At 41.4% G+C, this 18,841-nt stretch overlaps 1 protein-coding gene across 2 annotated transcripts; it reads right to left on the minus strand.

The window, feature by feature from the left end:
• Window positions 1–1,086: 1,086 nt before the first annotated feature.
• ENTPD4 (ectonucleoside triphosphate diphosphohydrolase 4) lies at window positions 1,087–18,793 on the minus strand. 2 transcript variants are annotated; one of them, XM_048829455.2, is made up of 14 exons: window positions 18,686–18,793; window positions 16,604–16,714; window positions 15,996–16,122; window positions 14,098–14,292; window positions 12,317–12,522; window positions 10,340–10,490; window positions 10,142–10,245; window positions 8,396–8,455; window positions 7,947–8,077; window positions 6,059–6,225; window positions 4,229–4,553; window positions 3,644–3,729; window positions 2,612–2,773; window positions 1,087–2,230 (listed from the first exon to the last, which is right to left on the minus strand). In XM_048829455.2, the coding sequence occupies exons 3-14, from the start codon at window positions 16,001–16,003 to the stop codon at window positions 2,002–2,004; spliced, it is 1,824 nt and encodes a 607-aa protein (XP_048685412.1). In that variant the 5' UTR covers window positions 16,004–16,122; window positions 16,604–16,714; window positions 18,686–18,793; the 3' UTR covers window positions 1,087–2,001. The 2 variants fall into 2 exon arrangements, with proteins under 2 accessions (XP_048685412.1, XP_048685411.1); XM_048829454.2 differs by having other exon boundaries at window positions 7,923–8,077.
• Between the last annotated feature and the right edge of the window lie 48 nt (window positions 18,794–18,841).

Genomic DNA, 18,841 nt, shown 5'->3' on the forward strand with positions numbered 1-18,841 from the left:
GGAAGTTGTACAGCTAAAAGACTATTTTTAAACCTGGAAACAAAAGGTTAAAATGCTACTGGCAAGCTGCGTTTTTTACATTTAAAGCAAACCTGTTCTTGAAATTGTATTCGCTTTAGAAGGTAAGATCTCCTCAACACTTACAGTGATTGGTTCTAAAACTTGAGTCCCAATTCTGGAAGTGTTCTCCCACTGGAGAAAGCATAACTACACTTGTAAAAGTTTACAGGCTCGGGCCCATAACATACAGAAACAGCCAGTCCTCCCACTCATTGCAACCATTTTCCTTTTCCAAAGTAGCAGCGTGCTTTAGGTCAGCACACACTAAGTAGCTCTGAAAATTTAGAAGAATATTCAGATAGCATCAGGTCAGCATGGTCTTTGGTAAGCCCTTTGCTGTAGTACTGATCTATGTTCTAAAAACTGATTGAAACATTATGCTTAGTATGCCTGCCAAGCTGCTGCTTTTCTGGAGTAACCAGTGTTTTAAATGCGGCACACGCTGTAGCAGTCAGCTACATAGTGATGTCCTAGTCAGACCTGCACTGTAAAATACTTTGCATCTCTTCAGCTCTAAGTTATGGGGAGCTTTAAGAGCTCTACTGACATTAATTATGCCACACTACAGGCCTCTGAGGAAAGATATTTGATATACTTGGAAATTTCTATCATACAGCAAGCCGTGTTTACAAGATTGAACAATGGCCCTGATACAGGCACAAGACAGATCCATCCCCAATATCTTTTCCTGCTCACTGATTGGGGAATCTCTTCATCCACCAATGCAGTGCAGCAACTTCTGGGATGGAGCTTAACCCCCTCGAACTGCATATCCGATCACGGTACACCAGTTCAAAACAGGAAGTGAAAACATACAAACCACCCACAGATCTGTTTGCTCTTAGTTTTAAAAAAATGGACAAAAGTCAGCTCTCTTCAGAAGCTGGGGGGATTCTAATATTAAGACTTGCATCAAGTTTCATAACACATTTATACTCACCATGGCAGGTGATTTATAACGGGCATGTTAGAAGCGAGCACCCGCACTGTTTTATATAGGATAATAAAGTTTTCATCAACCAGAGGTTCATATAAATGCCACTTTTAATCATGAACAAGTTTGCTTTCAAGTAAAACTAATATTGTTTTAAATAAAATATAAATTAACAGGTAAGAAGTTATACCAGGAAAGAACAAAAATAAAGACAAATGTGCACTAACTGAAGTCTGTGCATTTTCCAGTCCTTTCAAGCTTATGAGAGTTTCAGGGAGATCTCTGGACCATCATGAAACACTGTCAAATGAAGGATTAAAAAGAAATCACTTTTGCCACCATAAACCTATGCTTCTGAGACATCAAGGCGAAATCTATAATGACTAAACGAAGCAATGATTTCAGTTGTGTTTTGCATAAACACAGCAGTAGCCACAATAGATGTTTCTCTTCCGTTGCAGTACCTCAACACTTAAGATGTCAGCTTTTCACATTTTAACAGGTCCATTTGTTACTGCTTCTAAAAAAAACCCCACACTTCCTTTTTCTTGATTTAGGAGGCTGAGAGTTTAGAAGCTGAGTGATATCAACCATGGACTTGAACAAAAATATGCACAGCTATATCCACTCATCCTATCTAGTAAGTGATATTTCAATATTTTACTGAGGAAAGAGAAATCAATCATTCTGTTACCATAAGCTGCCTCCACTTATTTGTTTACTGGCATCAAGTCTTGACTTCCCCTCCCCTTTAACGTGAAAGTGCATTTACTTTTTTAAATTACTTTTAAAAAACATTTTTGGCAGATATTCTCTAGTCCATTCGGCGTAGTCTGACCTCGATTTCCCATAATCTAAGGTGTTTCCAAAGCTCTTGCTGAGTTGAATACTGCTGGGAGAGGTTTCCTCATATGATTTTTGGGGGGGCGGGAGGGAGAAACCCTGAGGTAAAAAAAAATGGCTTGTACTTTAAAAAGTCTAATAAGGAGGCTCTTTATCCTGGTGTTTCATAAGGCTCCTGGAATCTTCTGCGGTGGGAGGCCTTCCTCAAGCCAGAGGGAAGCGGATGAGCCATTGCGCAGCATTCTCCGGTGAATCCGTCTCAGCCTCAGCAGATACAGCACAATGGACAGCAGCACAATCAGAAAACAGACGAAGAACAAGTAGTGATTGTAAACAAAGGAGAAGCCCCTCCAGTGGGAGTGATTTCCTCTGAAGTTCTCTTGCTGGATGTCTCTGAGAAACAAAGGGGGAAAACACGTACAAAACAGGAAACAGGACTTCAATCCTTCAGCAAGGCAAAAAAATTGCCTTTTGATCATCTTACCACAAAAACTGAAAGCATGTACACTAAACACATCTCAGCAACCATTACTGTCGTTGAGCTATCTGAAGACAAGAGGAATCTGGCTGACTTGCTGGCGTTTGTTTTTTATCCGCAGAGATTTTTACAAGACATGCTTTGATTTAAAATAAGCACCCAGGCCCTACGTACAAGTGTTTTATATGCTAAACTTGAAGCAATGTTTCCTCTGCTCTTGTTCGCCACCTGCTTTCATATCAAGCCACCCCACCATCCAAGCCTTGCACCTAACCATTTGCAAAAACAAACAGTACCTTAAAGGTAAAAATCGTGTTCGGTAAAGGATGGCTCCCAAAGTCCATTGCACTTCCTTATCATAAACCTGCAGAGCAGTTTTTAAGTTGCTGTAGTTGATGGGAAAAGAGAAACCACTGTGGAACACTTCATACATCCAGGAAGACTTAAAACACTGATACCTACAGAACAAGCGGAATAAAGGCTGGTTATGTGTCATTTGATTTTTCATTTTTTAATACTACTTATACAGTGCCATCGGGTCACGCAGCACTTACATATACAAGGTTCAGATCCCTGCTCTGAGGGGTTCATAACCTACTGTAAAGACAAGAATATAGATAGCCCCAGGCCCAATGGTCTTCCACATTATATACGTTAGGTCTTCTCTGTGCCTGTCTTATAGGTGACAGCGGGTTAACCAATCTCTTATTATTTAAGCCCACTCTTCTTCTCCGATCCAGTACTGATGTGGGTTAGCTGTTTTGGGACTCACGGGAACTGGGGGTTTGTTCCCCCCCCCCTTTTATGAAGGGGTGGCACCAAGCCACCAAGCACAATGAGACTGGAAAGCAACACGGAAGCCTCGATTCCTAGTCACCTGCTCCAATCATGAAACTACACGGCAAGGTAACACCTGTCCTGCCAATCAGTGACATACGGAGATACCTCAGATTTCATTAAAAAGTTTTATAAATCGCAATAAAAATGCATTACAAGATTGTTTCCCATACTCCAAGAGTTGCATTGCTGTATCACTGAAGAGCAACACTGGTTTACGATCAAGCTCTCTTATAGCGGATGCAATTAAGTTTCACTCAACCTGATCACAATAGGTCCTTTCTGGCCTGGGAATCTTCAAACTTGCATTCAGATTTCCAATGCCTTTTTAAAAAGGGAGAGACCCACCTTCTCTCTCTAATATCCTGGGACTGACACAGCTACACCTATGCCACATACAACAATGTTTTAAAATCAGTCATTTGGGCATGACGCTTCTCTTCTGGCAACTCTGCACGAATGATTTCTGCTGTACAAACATGAATACTCACTTCAATCTATGAAGATCAGCATGTGATGCATAAAGACCACGGTCAAACCGTTCCTGCAGGACAGACCACTTAGTGGCACAATAATCCTTAACGAAACAAAAAAAGGCTCTGTTTACATACTAAATTAAGGAAAATATGCGATGCCAATGGATAAGCAGCTTTATAAACAATGAAATGGAATTTAAAAATAAAAGTCAAGGGAAGGCTGGCAAAAAGTTAGTGGGTCACAGTTGGTTTGTGTTCTGGTCTCCTTTTATATGATTTGAAGCACATCTGCTGCATGACAGATAAAGAGACTGTAGTTACATTTTTCAAGTGTAAGAGTTCGGCCTGAGTTTTCTACAGTTCCAGCCCAGAATTTGAGAGCTGAACTCCAGACGATCTTGCTCATCCTAGAATCCCTCTACTATTACGTAGTAGCGAATCGTTCTCATGAGAAAACCCCGATGAGGCCAGACAATGAGCTACTGTCAGTTATATAGGTAAAAGGAGTTTGGATTCCAAAAGAAAAGCCTCATTGCCCCAGTTTCAGAAGTGGATGCTGTTTTGGATTACTAGGAAGATTATACCACAAGTATACTTCACCTTTGCAGCTTTAATAAATTTAGCAGCACTGTAGTCTCCCCCCATACGCAATACATCTTCGGTACAGTAGAAAAACTCAGAGAAGCCATAAAACTCGCTGTTCTGGAAGTGCACTGCAGGCTGATAGATGCCGTTTAAAGAGGTCTGGGTTTCATTGGTCTTATTCATGAGAGGCTGAATAATTTCACGACACAGATTAAAATCTCCAGTCCCTCGCATGTACAGTGTCTGTCCATTCTGTCGGATTTCATCCTCAACCTCTAGAGGCAGGCAAGGGTCCAGGTAGGGAGACTCAGAAGTCATACCAGTCTGTTTACCCAGAAGTCTGTCGTAAAATTAAGCACAGTTGAAACAATCGCAGGTACAGTACGCTCAAAATCTTATTTCGGACAAAGTTACATCATCAAAACAGATAGAATGAAGACCAAGTCATTCTGACTGGAGCAAGTTTTGGCACCTACTTTTGCATTCAGAAAACATCATACAGAGTACATGAAGTCAGGCACGCTGCGCTAGATCTACCGGAGCTATAAGCCATTTGGTCCGGAGACAGAGGAAACAAAAATTCAAGCCACTGCAGATTTTTTGTATTATGTTAAGATTTTACAATAACTCCATGAAGTGCATCTAAAAATGCCTCGGTACAGAGCAGGCTTTATTCAGAATGCTGAAGCTACCAGAAACAACAGCTGCATCGCTACTCCGGTTACAGCCTGGCTAACTGATGCAAAAGTCTTTAATTAGCATAATTAAAGAAAAGTTTCATAAAAACAGTAACTGGAAGTTGGTACAAAAAAAAAAAAAAACCACACACACAAGTAGAGGTGCAGCTAAAATGGATTCTAAGGCCCCGTCGACAGTGCCCCACATTTTGGATCAAGGTGGTGTCAACAGCAAGGTGCTGTGCTGTAACTCCCCCGTGTGGACACTGTGCACACAAACTAAAATAAGCGAAGTTAATAACTTAGTGCAGCTTGATAACTTAATTGGTTAACAACACAGTAAAAGCATCCTGATTGGTTAATCATTAAATCACACCGTGTTTCAATAGCATGTGCTGCAAAGAGCCGCAGGAGGCATATTAAAGGACTACTTGTGGCTCCCACGCTTCAGTCTGAGTATGACTGCTCCATGCTGATGCAGTGTGGGATCTGGAGGAGATTTCTGTTTTGAGGGCGAGTCAGAGAATTTTCCCTCAGCCCCAAAAAAGAAAACAATTATTCTATTTATCCAGTCAGACATTTGGTACCTGCAGTTAACTATACAGCTAGAACAGACTGCTTGGCTCAGTGAAGTCCGAGCACCTCACATGGGCTAATTCAAATGCTCCCAGGCCCTCCTGTGGCTGAAGGAATAATTCCTCCATCAGCAATCTCAATGGTAATTTACAGCACTTGTATAAAAATTGACTGTTTCCTAGAACAGAGCTTCAAAATAATTTGCTGGAATGGCAGGTCTTGGGAACACCAAACACTTTGGATCATGAAAGCAGGCTTAGGTGGTTCTCCCAGTCCACGCTTTCTTCCCTGCAGCAGGACAGTTCCGTAGCCCTGAGAGTAAAGCCATGCGGCAGCATTAAAGCACTTGAGTCCTGCTGAGCTAGCCATTCTCTGAACATCATACTTCTGCCATTTGTGGGTCACAAACCTATTTCAGTCTATCAAGGTTCCAGAGTATTCAAGTTAGGGAATGAGTAGGAATAGTATTTAAAGAGGGACAGTATACTGCTCAACAATTTTAGATGTGTCTATTTAGGAGGTCTACATTTTGCTTGGGTTTTCAGGACAGTTTAAGCATTTATAATATGCAATCAACCACACAGCAAATTACCTGTTTCTAAACATTGTGTTGGTAAATATACTGTCCTCGTATCTCTGCCGTGCTGCATTCCCACCAAAACCAAGGAACGTCGCTACATACACTCTGTACACGTGCTCGGTCTGATGAGCATCACAGCCCAAATTGAACTCTGCAAGTAAGTTTTTGGCTACTTCCTCCTGCAAGCACCGAAGTGACAGGAGATTAGAGATACTTTTGCAATATAAAGCAAAGCTAGTCACAACAAGCCTATGAACACTGGAGTGCTACAGGCACTGAAGTGTCATCTCAGATCGGTTCTCAGAGACTCTGCATTCAGCCACTCTCACTCAGATTGCCTCAAGACATGTCCCAAAGTTGCTTGTCAAAATTTCTGAAGCACTTCAGAGAAAACACCAGTTCCGACACTTTGGGATGGTCTTCGCTACAGGGAGATCTATGCTGCTGCAATCGAGGTAGCAGGGATCGATTTAGCGGGTCTAGCAAAGACCTGCTAAATCAATGGCAGAGTGCTCTCCGGTAGACCCTGGTACTCCAACTCTCTGAGAAGAGTACGGGAAGTCGACCAGAGAGTGATATTCACGTAGCTAGAGTAGTGTACCTTAAGTTGATTTACCCCGGTAGTGAAGACAAGCCCTTCAAGTAGAATGTGCAAAGGGAACGGGCGTAATGGTGTGTGGGGGTTGCAGCATCTGCAGTAGCAGGCTCACACACATCACAGACATTTGCTTGGTCAAGAGGGCAGAGGGAGGACCAAGGCATCACAAAAACTCTTTAGATCTAACATCTGACCCCAAATTCAGATAGTGCCTTATAAAACGATATGCTGGTAAACAATTCTTTACAACCTCTCGAACTATCAAATTCATCTTTAGTTCAGAGGACAATTTTTTTTTTTTTTTAAAAGTACAAATAGTCAGTTTCCTCTCCCTGTTCAAGTTTTGAAACACTTAAAGTATAAGTGCTTTGTCAAAGACTTGTAATAAAATAAGGAGCCCAGATGGTATGTATTTCAAAGATTAGGATGATCCCCCATTAACATTGGTATTGAATTCTAAGTTTTCAAAGACTTCTCCAATTAGATTTCCACTCCAGTATCCTCTTCCTATATATGGGCATATCCCAAAGATGTGTGTAGGACGAAGGGGAAGAATATTGCAGTAGATCTTTTGAGGAAAGAGGACAATTCTGCCCTCTATCTGAAGAGGCAGAGCTTGCTAATACAATTGTTCAGAACGAGGAAAAATGCAATTTTACAGACTGCTTAAATAAAAATTTTTTCGTTTTAATCATATATTGTTGGTCAAAGCCTGTGTTTCTTATACAGTCTCTCCTCTGGCAAATTCACCAGGAAGTCAATGGGAGTTTGCCTTATTCAAGACTTCAGAATTTGCCCTAAAAATCAATACATACTTTTGAGATTAAAATAAGTCATATGGTTCCATTTGAAATTTAGAAACAAAGTTAGTTCTCGTCTCTTTCACAGCACATATATTGTGTAGTGCACATAGCACATTTTGTCTAATACAGTGACTTGTTACTTTGATCATTTTCTCACGTTCAAGCTTATCAAGGGAAATTACATGACAAATACAGCTCCCTTTTTATGCGGGAATTATACTACTTTTAGCATGAAAACTCTTAAGTACAAGTCTGCTTAGAAAAATCCAATTAAGAAAGTTAAATACTTGTACAAACGAACTTTCCACCATGCTTTATCAACTTATTTTTTTCAAATGAACAAAACACAAATGAATTGCTTAGCTGATGAGGGACTCGTGGTCACATCTTCTCTTGCCTGGTGTTGGGATGTGATGTAATGAAACAAAAACCAATGGATATGGGTTAAAAACAGAAAAAATGTACAGATAATAACCTGCTGTGAAGAGGCAAAGCTTACAGTTTTAGGGACTTCATATGCTATCTGGGTCGACACACCACCCATGTCGAGAATACCCACTGTCCTCTTACGAATGATGGCTTCTTTGTTCTCACTGGTAGGGATATGCACCTCCACTACTGCATCATCCTCTGGAACACAAAATGGATAGCTGGCAATTCTGAGAAATACATTTGGGATGGGATCTGAAGCAGTATCAAACTCAAAGAGAAAGAGCACCTTCCATTGAACTGCTGTGTTGTTAATTACAAAATTTAATATTGAACATGAATCACTGGACTAGTCCTGTGAAATTTAGATATTGCTCTTTGCACAGTGCGTGACTGGTATGCTCCAATATGCCTATTTGAAGACACTCATTAAAAAATAATTATCTGGCACTTCACTTCCACCCCCATGTGTTGATAATATACAGGAAGTTCCTTCTAAAATATAATTAATATACTTGCCATCATCAATATGTTCAAATCGTCCCAAAACAAAGTTGATGCCAATCCACGCATACACTCCTAGAAGCATTTAAAAAAAAAAGCAGCAAGATTGTAAAAAATGTTAGACCATCTGGTAGCTTTTTAAAAATCTATTACAGTTTAATCTCCCTCACTTATCTTTATGTTCATTTCATTTGTTAACACATTGTATGTCAACTGTGTTAGACACTGAAACTTTTTATAAGCATTACTTCAAAATTTAACAGTTTTTGTCACCTAAAATACTCAAACAATTCTCATAAAGTTCATTAGTTTAATCATTCAGTAGTTCAGTCATTCTTTAAGGCAAGTTTTTAAGTAAAAACAAAATATCAGAATAAAACGGGAAGATCTTGTCATCTATAAGTAATGCTACATTGTAGTCATGGGTATTTTTAATAGAAGTCAAGGACAGGTCATGGGCAGTAAACAAAAAGAAAAGGAGGACTTGTGGCACCTAAGAGACTAACAAATTTATTTGAGCATAAGCTTTTGTGAACTACAGCTCACTTCATCGAATGCATCCGATGAAGTGAGCTATAGCTCACAAAAGCTTAGGCTCAAATAAATTTGTTAGTCTCTTAGGTGCCACAAAGTACTCCTTTTCTTTTTGCGAATGTAGACTAACACAGCTGCTACTCTAAACTGGTCAGTAAACAAAAATTCATGGGCCATGACCTGTCCTGACTTTTACTATATAAGCCTGACTAAAAGTTGGGGGGGTGGGGAGTGGGAAGAGGGGAATATTGACTCAGCAAGACAGCTCTGGGGGGCCCCGCGGGTGCTCCCTACTCAGCTCCTAAGCGCCTCGTGTTGCCTCCGCTGTGCCCTCAGCCCCGGTTCTGCAGCTCCCATTGGCTGGGAACCGCGGCAAATGGGAACTGTGGGGGTGGTGCCTGCCGGCAGAGGCAGTACGTATCGCTAGGAGCTGAGGGAGAAGAGTTCCTCTCGCCCTTCCAGGGAACCTGCCCTACGTAAGCACTTCCCCGCATGCCAATCCCCAGCCCTGAGCCGCCCCCCCCCAACCCAAACGCCAGCTGCTGGGGAGCAGGGGGGCGAGACTGCCCCAGCAGCAGCCTGTGCGACGGGCCCAGGGGCTTCGTCAGCTGCTCAGGAGGCCCCTGCCCAGGCACACCAGCAGCTACTGCAGAAGTCATGGAAAAAGCCAAGGAATCTGTGACAACCACAGAGCCTTATCTATAAGCCAGTCATAGCCAACTATTCTTCCGCTACAGTGAGCATGTATGTTTATAAAAAGACTACTTTTTTCATACAATCAGAAATACAGGGCTGGAAGGGATTTTGTGAGGTCATCTAGTACAGCCCCCTGCACTGAGGCAAGACCAAGAAAACCTAGATCATCCCTGACAAGTGTTTGTCCAATCTGTTCTTAAAAATCGCCAATGATGGGGATTCCACAACCTTCCTTGGAATCCTATTATATTGGACTGGCTGATGTCAGAAATAAGAGAAAATGGACACATATGGCCTGACAGCTAAATAAGGAGGCATTTGTTATTTCTCCTGATTTTAGATGACACTTTTCATAAATTATTGGGGCATTTTTTGCTTTTGACCAGGATGCAAAACAGTTGCTGTTGAGACATAAGAACTCTTAACTTACCAAGCATTTGGACAAGCCAGAAACAACAAGAATTTAACAAAACGGGACTGGAAAGGAACAAAAATATGTTAAAACTCTTTTCTTCTACAGCATTAACTTACCTTCCTGTTTCCCTGAAATAACTTCTGCATGAGAGTCCGAAAACAGAAAATCAAAATGCACAGGAATATCAGTGAGCAGATCTTCTAGTATTGCCTTCTGCTGGCTGCAAAATTACCAACATTTTGAACAACGGTTAAACTACTCAAAGCACTAAGATCTTTAAACTAAATATTGAAAGAAATAAGGTACCTATTCACCTCTCAGGCAGGATTCTCATCCCTGCAGTACAGAGGATATAGAGAGGAGTTTCTTTGTGTTTTGCACGGGGCACGTGTTCTGCAGCAAAGTTCAGAAGTGGAGAAATATAATCACTGACTCTTTCAGGAGAGCTAGCAAACTCGGAAATGCCTAGAGAAACAGATAGATGAATGAGGAAATGCCAAGTGTAAAGTAAAAGTTTCTTTCACATAAAAGCATCAAACTTGCTTTTTTTTTTTTTAAACCTCATAGGCTTTGAAGATTTAAAGTAATTATTTTTACATAAAGTTAGCTATTTGCAACCGCTAACCAGTTTTGTAAGAAAGGGGCTCACAAATCAGTTAATGTGTGTAAGGGAATTACTTAAAAACTAAAGAAGACTTGGTCTACTAATAACTTTCCAGCTAACAGTCAATGCAAGGCACAAACCAAGTACAAAATACTATTAAAGTATCTATGCTATATATAACCCTCATAACAATTCATGGCAATTTCTTTTTGGCTCTATCAATATAACTTAGTGAAGTTCTAAAGTTCTGAAATGCAGTTTACCTCACCCTGCTCCCATTTCTAGATGTTTCAGTTCATTGTAGTTTTTAGGTTAAGATTAATATAACTCTTAAATGCTCAGCACAGACTTTGGCCCAATCCTCATTGTGATCAGAATAGTGCTTGCTATGCTGTCACCAGCAGCATTTCCATGGTCAGCATACACAGATATTTTCACACAATGGCATGAGAACTATGCAACAGGAAGACATGGATTGGACTTCAAAAGGAGATTGCTTAAACTCTTATTTTAAAAGTTCCCAAACAGTCAGTTTTTAATTATTCAAATACGTTGTTCCACTAAGTTACCCAATTGTTTACTTTCAAATTTGAGACAGATTCCATTTATGAATTAAAAATAACTTTGCATTTAACCTAAGACCTTACAGCATTTTACAAATAGTAAACCTTATAAACCCTGAGAGAGAAGTATTTCCCGCTCTGAAAAACAGAGGTAACTTCTGTACAGAAGTTAAATGACTTAAGGTCACCTAGTGAGTTAACTGCAGACGTGAGAAGATAACTCAGGTCTGACTCCTATTCTAACCAATAAACAATGGCCACAATCTATAGTTCAGCCCATTATCACTTCTTTGAATTTGTCTCTGAAACATTTAAAAACAAACACACACACACCCACTACTTGTTTGCCAAAATAACAGAATCAAAACTGATTCTAACTGAGCAGAACTGGTTATTTAACTGACAGCTCAACCTGTGATGCTTATAGGTACCTCCTACCTCCACATTGGCAGCATTGTAACAAACTGTAAAGCTGAATAAATCACCTTTCAAAGCAAAACACAGATGAAGTTGATGGAGGACTACAATAATGTAGTTGTCCATTTCATAGTCCTTTGGGAAGCCACTGCAATCCAGTCATTAATATATAATTTGATATGAAGCAATTTTAAATAATCTGTGGCAAGAATTGCTTTATTGATATGCCTAAATATGATTTATTACTCCTTAATTTATACTTGCATCTAAGATATTTTAAAAGATGGACATAGGTTGGTTGTTTGTATTCCAACTGACCTTTCAGGCAGCAGGAAACAGTTTTTGGTTTTGAAGCCCTATTTTCTCTGCCAACCTAGCATGATTATTTTTATGATTGGAGACGAGAGCAAGCTACATTATGACATTTCAACTAGCTTAATTTTCAGATGGTTTTACAATTAAGATAATTTTCAAGAAATTGTAACACTGTTCTATTTATTACTCGGAGGCCCTTATAAAAGGCTGTTTATGAAATACATCTAATTATTCAAATATGCCTAGAGACCAGTTGTAGCTACGAGACTCCAGAATTAAAAAAGAAGTCAGCTCTCTTCAGAAAAATATTTTAATGTGAATCTTGAATATTGTTTTGGGTTAGATAATCAGCTGTTCAGTCATTTTTTTCTAAACATTAGGGTTTTTCATACCTGGTTTAATTTTCATAACCACTGGTTTTCTGTTTTTGTCCCTCATTTGTTTGATGTCCAACAGATCATGCGGGTTGCCATTGTGTCTTGGCCAACAATACACAAAGATCCTAGACCCGCTACTGCCACAGTCTACCACGATGCCATAGTTCAGATTGGGATTGCTGGTATCTGTAGCTTCAGTGTCAGTCACTCGAGCAAGGTATCTAGAAGAAAAAGCGGCTAAAGTCTATTGGGAATAAGGTTTTGTTTATATGCATGTGTATTATAAGTGTGATTTGATATACCAGACTAAAAAAAATTGTGAGGTTCTTTAATAGAAGGGAAAAGTGGTTGGTTTTTTGTTTTTTTTATTAAATAGACCTTAAGGCACACCATACATTATGAGATTTGTAAGCATTATCGTCATTTTGCACAGGGACAACATGAAGCACAGGGAAGAGAAACGTCTGCCCAAAATCATACAGTTGTTGGTGGCAGAGCTGGAAGTGGAAGCCAGGAGTTTCTGACTCCCCGTCGGAAATGTTATCTACTACACAGTACTTCTCCTTCCAGCTTTTATATGTGGAGATAAGGACAAATCAAACATGCTAAATTATTGGAAAGATTAATGGTTAATAAACTTAAAGCAATTTTAAGTGAGGAGAGGTACATCTAAAGAGAAACATGAGAGAAAAAATTTAAAATACAATTGTGCAACATATAGACATTCATATACCGTCGATTCCCCTTATTAGCAACCTCTCTGTTGCCAGCAAAGAGTTGCTATTATCTGAAGGTTGTCAATAAGCAAAAGATAGATGTGCAGAGCTGCAACTCGGGGAGGAAGCACTGCGACATGCACGATGTCTCCCTGCAGCCCTGCAAATCTGCCTATGGTTGGGAGGGGAGGCTGCGGACAGGACAGCAACGGGGAGGGTTGTAAGACTGCAGCCAGGGAAGGCATGTCCGAGTGCTTCCTTCCTTTGCTGCATCCCTGCAAACCTTCCTGAAGCTGGGGCTTGGCACGTTCCTGCGCTTCCTTCCTGGCTGCTGTTCTGCAAATCTGCAGCCAACGAAGGAAGCACTGGGACATGCCGAGCCTAGGTTCCCGGTACCAGGGCAGGGCACAGCCTGGAGAGGACAGACAAGTACCGTGCATCCTCTCAGGCCCCCAGCGCTCCTGACCTCTGTGGAAAGCCCCTGCAGCTCCCCTTCCAGCTGCAGGCAGGTTTGTGGGACTGCAGCCAGGGATGCCATATCAAAAAGTTGTCAATAAGTCGCATGCCTGTTGCCAATATCCAAATCCCATTTACATTAAAGGCAGTGGGACAGGATCGGTTCCTGGCAAAACACTGCTATTACCTGGAAGTTGTTAATATCCTGATTGTTATTAAATGGCATCCACTGTATATGTAAGAGAGAGAGATAAACATATACAGTTGTCCAACAAGCTCAAGAGAAGAGTGCCAAAAGGATATAGGATTTAACAAAAAAGTTCAGACCTCACTTGCAAGCTTGTTTAGGAGTTTACGCCTTTGCCTTCAAAATACAAAAAACAACAAGTGTGAAATTACTCCAAAAGTAATATAGAAGGTTTGGAGAGAGGAAAGATTCCTCCAAGACTGATTTCAGTGAGTAGCATCTTACATAAAAGGCTTTCAGTCAATTTATTTTTCCATGCTGCTTCGTACACATCAGGAGACCCAATCGCTACTCGCTGGTTCAACTGTTTGAAGTGATCAACATGGAACACCTGAGTTATGTTCATTTCCTGTCCTGAACATTATATTAGTCCTCACCTGTGAAACTTTTTATCCCTGTACAAACGCCCATATTTATTCCGGATGACAAGGGAATAATAAAGCAAGGAGCCGGCAGCAGCAAGTATACCAATGACAATAATTTGTCGCAAAGTGGTGTTCAGTATACGAGGACACCCCACTGGGGAGATGCTGAAGTGCCAGGAAGCAGGAAACAAACAGGAGATGCTGATCCTGAAATTCATAAAGGAGACAGACTGTTTGAAATGCATCCTAAAGGCAGGGAGCTAAGCCTTCCCAAAACTGGCTAAGAATTTGAACAAATACTTAAATGAACTTCCAACTTTAAAGGTACATACAAAGGACCTGCTCCTGTTCCTAATAAAATTACACTGAACTCAGTGGGATCAAGATTACACCCTGAATGCTCGAAGAATCATCATCACAAGTTTAACAGCCAACAAACACCGTTCTGTCGGAACATGCATCCTACAATTTCAGTCAAACAGATCTTTAACTACCAAAATCTTAACGTTGCATAGGCCTCCTACTCAGGTTTTGCTTATGTTTCAATGACATCCAGCGTTAACAGAGGTTTTGCCTTTGTAAAATGCAAACAAGCTGGAAACCCAAATACTTCAGCACTATGACAGTACATGAGCTTAGGCAAGTGTTTGACACATGCAGCATTCTATTCCACACCACAAACTTTAAACTCTTAATTTCTGCTTCAGAATCCATGCACAACAAGTTTTAAAAGCTGCACAACAAAAGCTTCTTTCATAAGGCTCATTAGCACAAACATCTCAGAATGAGCTTTGAGTATACAACTGTTAAAACCCTTTCTGATAAGAACGGCCATACTTTGTCAGACCAAAGGTCCATCTAGCCCAGTGTCCTCTTTTCCAACAGTGGCCAATGCCAGGTGCCCCAGAGGGAACGAACAGAACAGGTAATCATCAAGCGATCCATCCCGTTGCCTGTTCCCAGCTTCTGGCAAACAAAGAGGCTAGGGACACCATTCCTGCCCATCCTGGCTAATAGCCATTGATGGATCTATCCTCCATGAACGTACCTAGTTCTTTTTTGAACCCTGTTATAGTCTTGGCCTTCACAACAGCCTCTGGCAAGCAGTTCCACACGTTGACCGTGCATTGTGTGAAAAAATACTTCCTTTTGTTTGTTTTAAACCTGCTGCCTATTAATGCATTTTGGTGACCCCTAGTTCTTGTGTTATGAGAAGGAGTAAATAACGCTTCCATATTTACTTTCTCCACACCAGTCATGATTTTATAGACCTCTATCATATCTCCCCTTCGTTGTCTTTTTTCCAAGCTGAAAAATCCCAGTCTTATTAATCTCTCCTCATATGGCAGCCGTTTGCCCTATTCCAACTCCAATAAAGCTTTTTTGAGATGGGGCAACCACATCCGCACACAGTATTCAAGATGTGAGCGTATCATAGATTTATATAAAGGCAATATGATCTAGCTTAATTTGCATTTTAATGGAGCTATATTAAATGCCACTGTACTTACTTTCCTTTAATACCATTGTTTCATGGCACTCAATCTGTTGTGCTCTGGAGGATGGTGTTACAGTGAAAGTGCTTTATAATTCTAACACCTCTATTCTGCATTTATTCTTAGCTTTGCATTATCATGTTCAGCAGAAATGTGATCCAAGATTCGTCACTTTTCATTTTCAGAACAATTTCCAAATAACTAACCAACTAATCCTCAATGTCCCTGTGAGGTGGGTGGTATTGTCCCCATTATAGAACTATGGGAAAAAAGAGATTGAGTGGATGCCCAGATTTAGAGGCACTCAAACCTCAGAGCTGGGATTGGAGTTCAAGATTTCTAGGATTGCAGCCCTGTATTCACCATCCTGCAACTCTAGCTGTTTGATATTGAGGATTAGTTTGAGTGTCTCACCTTCCCATGTTGGGATATTCTGATCAGGGCAGGCAGTCAGGCAAAGTAGCTTGTGTTCTAGTATCATCCACACATTCCAGATTTATAAGGCACATGGATCCTCCCCAGAGCCATCGTTCTTCTATTCCTGTATAACCCAGATTTTAGTTAAATTAAAAAGTGATGTTCTCAGTAAGGCCCCAATCCTGTAATTCAGGAGCCCGAATGAAGTCAAACACTTATTAGGATTAGTTTTATATATTCCTTGCAGCATATCTGGTGGAGAAGCTCATTTTGAGGAGTTTATCTTTAGCTCTCGTAAATCACCAACAGGGATGGCAGCCCCCCAAATATAAATCATTCCAACTGTATTCTTCCGGAGGATTTTCAACATTTCAAACACAAAAAGCAATAAATCCAGACTACATTTCATTAATATTCTTAAATAAAGCATTTCTTTCCAATTAATCCCAAAGCACTTTACAAACACAGGCCCCAATACCGAAACAGGATCTGCACAGTTGGTTGATGGGATCCCATATGGATGCATGGGTACACCCATACACATCACACTGTGAAATTGAAGCCCTACATATATACTGTATGAATTATATGCATGGATCACTTACCACCGAAATGCAGCCACCAATGAGATGGAACAGCAGCTGTAGCAGTGCACAGCAACACCATATAAAAAGCTCAGGACGGGTAGTGCTGAAGAACAGTGAATCAAGTTGGAACTGCAGGGAGAATTTAAGGAAAAATCTGAATAATTAAATTGGAATTTGATCCACACCAGCATTAACACATTTCAATAGAGGAAACCTACCAGTTTACAAAAAATTCTGATATGTGATTTTTATCTACCATTGTTAAAAACAACATTTACAACTGAGGGAAAGAAAAAATACACCTTTTTTTCAGTTTACTTTCCCATGTGACAGCACCTTTCCTATAGTCAATTTCATGTCTGTGTGGGCTTCAAACAACAACAATGGAGAGAAACATTAAAACCATGTAAATATAATTCTGAAACCACAAATTGCCATGGAAACTATCAGGCATATGTAATACCCAGAACTACTTTTGATTTCTTCTGCTTTATATTTTTTAAGCTTGTCTAGGTTTCATATTGGCAATGTTCCTTTATTAAATAAGTAAAAAGTTACTATTTCAAAATAATTTTGGATGTACGATTCTTATTTATAGTCACACGTGCCCACTTTTACTCGAACCGTCCTCTCAATCAACAATTCTGTAAATCCAGATTACAGGTTAAAAAAGCACTCTGGTTCACAAACTCAGTGGAGTAAGGAAAAACTCTTTTTGAAAGACATTGTGAGACCTGGATCACCAGACGCATTTTCTCCCTCAGCTCAAAAATCCACATAGCAAATGCAACAACCCTATCATTGCCGTGAATATGAGAGTGTTTTCAAAGTCTCATTTACAAAATGACATACCAGCCAGCCTTAATTATTCTAGCAGATACGCTGTACAACAAAGATGCTACAAGACATTTTGAGAGTTAGGTTAGAAAAACAGCCAATCCTCTGTTAGTGCTGCAGTCAGTAAAACGGTGTCCTTCAATACTATAGAAGCCTGGAAAGATCAATATTTCAAGGTCTGTGTGGCCTTTAGCAACGGGAGGCAGATAGACTTTACTGACCCAGATGACAGAATTTAAATTCTGTATTCAGAGAGGGTTTGTTTGAAGGAAAGTAACAGGGTGCAAACCTATAGGGTCACAGTGCAGCGTATGGTTTGATTAGCAAGGTAAGGACAGCAGCTCAGGAACATTACTACTGCTTAGGGCAAGTCTACACTACACCAATGCAGCTGCTTCTCTGTAGCACATGTGGTGAAGATGTGCTATGCTGACAGGAAAGTGCTCTCCCGTCAGCATAATGACTCCACCTCCGCAAGAGTGTCCTTTCCACATCCCTGAGCGAGGTAAGTTACATCGACTTCACTGGCAGTGTAGACCGACCCAAAGCAATAGGATAATAACGCCAAACTCTTATATAAACCTTTCCAACCCCAACATTTTCCACAAGCCACAATTATAACCTTCACTCATTCCATCACAGAGCAGGGAAGTGACTGGCCCCAGGTTGGCCACATAGTGAGCCACACAGCAGAATCAGGGCAGATCCCAGCAGTCCTAGCTTCCAGTGCCCCCCTGCCCTATTTCCCTAGGACCTCACTCCCCTCCTAGACTCAGAAAGAGAACCCTGGAAGCCACACTTCTAGTTCCCGCCTGCTGTAACCCGCTTACCCCATCCTAGAACTGGATGTTCAGGAGTTCCAGCCCCCCCCAGAATAGAACCCAGGAGTCCGGCCTCCCAGGCCCCCCCTTCTAGAACCAGAAACAGAACCCAGGAGTCCGGCCTCCCAGTCTCTCTCTCCCCCTCCCCTTCGAGGGCCAAAAACAGAACCCAGGAGTCCCCATCCAAACGATGGAACCCAGGAGTCCGGCTTCCCAGTCTCTCCCCTCCCCCACCGAACCGAGAACAGACCCAGGAGTCCCAGCCCCCTTCGCCCCATTGCTTTCCCAAGCCAGGGGATGGAAAGAACCCAGGCGTCCGGCCCCCAGGCCCTTGCTCTCGCCACCGGACCACAGCCCCTCCCCGCCCGATGCTCCGGTGGGGAGGAAAACGAGGCGACTCCTCCCCCGACGCCCACCCCGTCAGCCCCGACCCTGCTCCTACCCGCTGGTCTCGCTCCGGCTTGGCTCAGCCCCGGCACCGCCGCGGCGCGTAGCGACACCTCAACCATTCCCACTTCCGGGTCCCGCACGCCGGACGTGACGGAAGCACGCCGGCCTTCACGCGGTAAGCCCACGAGAAGCTAAGGGGAGGGGAGCG

The sequence above is a fragment of the Caretta caretta genome, chromosome 26 (genome assembly GCF_965140235.1).
Source record: "Caretta caretta isolate rCarCar2 chromosome 26, rCarCar1.hap1, whole genome shotgun sequence".
NCBI classification, from domain to species: Eukaryota; Metazoa; Chordata; order Testudines; family Cheloniidae; genus Caretta; species Caretta caretta.

Bases quoted from the DNA above. Each gene is read 5' to 3' on its own strand.
- ENTPD4 (XM_048829454.2), bottom strand. The intron at 8,078-8,395 runs GCAAGTATATTA...TTTGTGTTCCAG, and splicing joins ATTTGAACATATTGATGATG to AGGATGATGCAGTAGTGGAG. The intron at 2,231-2,611 runs GTACTGTTTGTT...TTTGTTTCTCAG, and splicing joins ACACGATTTTTACCTTTAAG to AGACATCCAGCAAGAGAACT.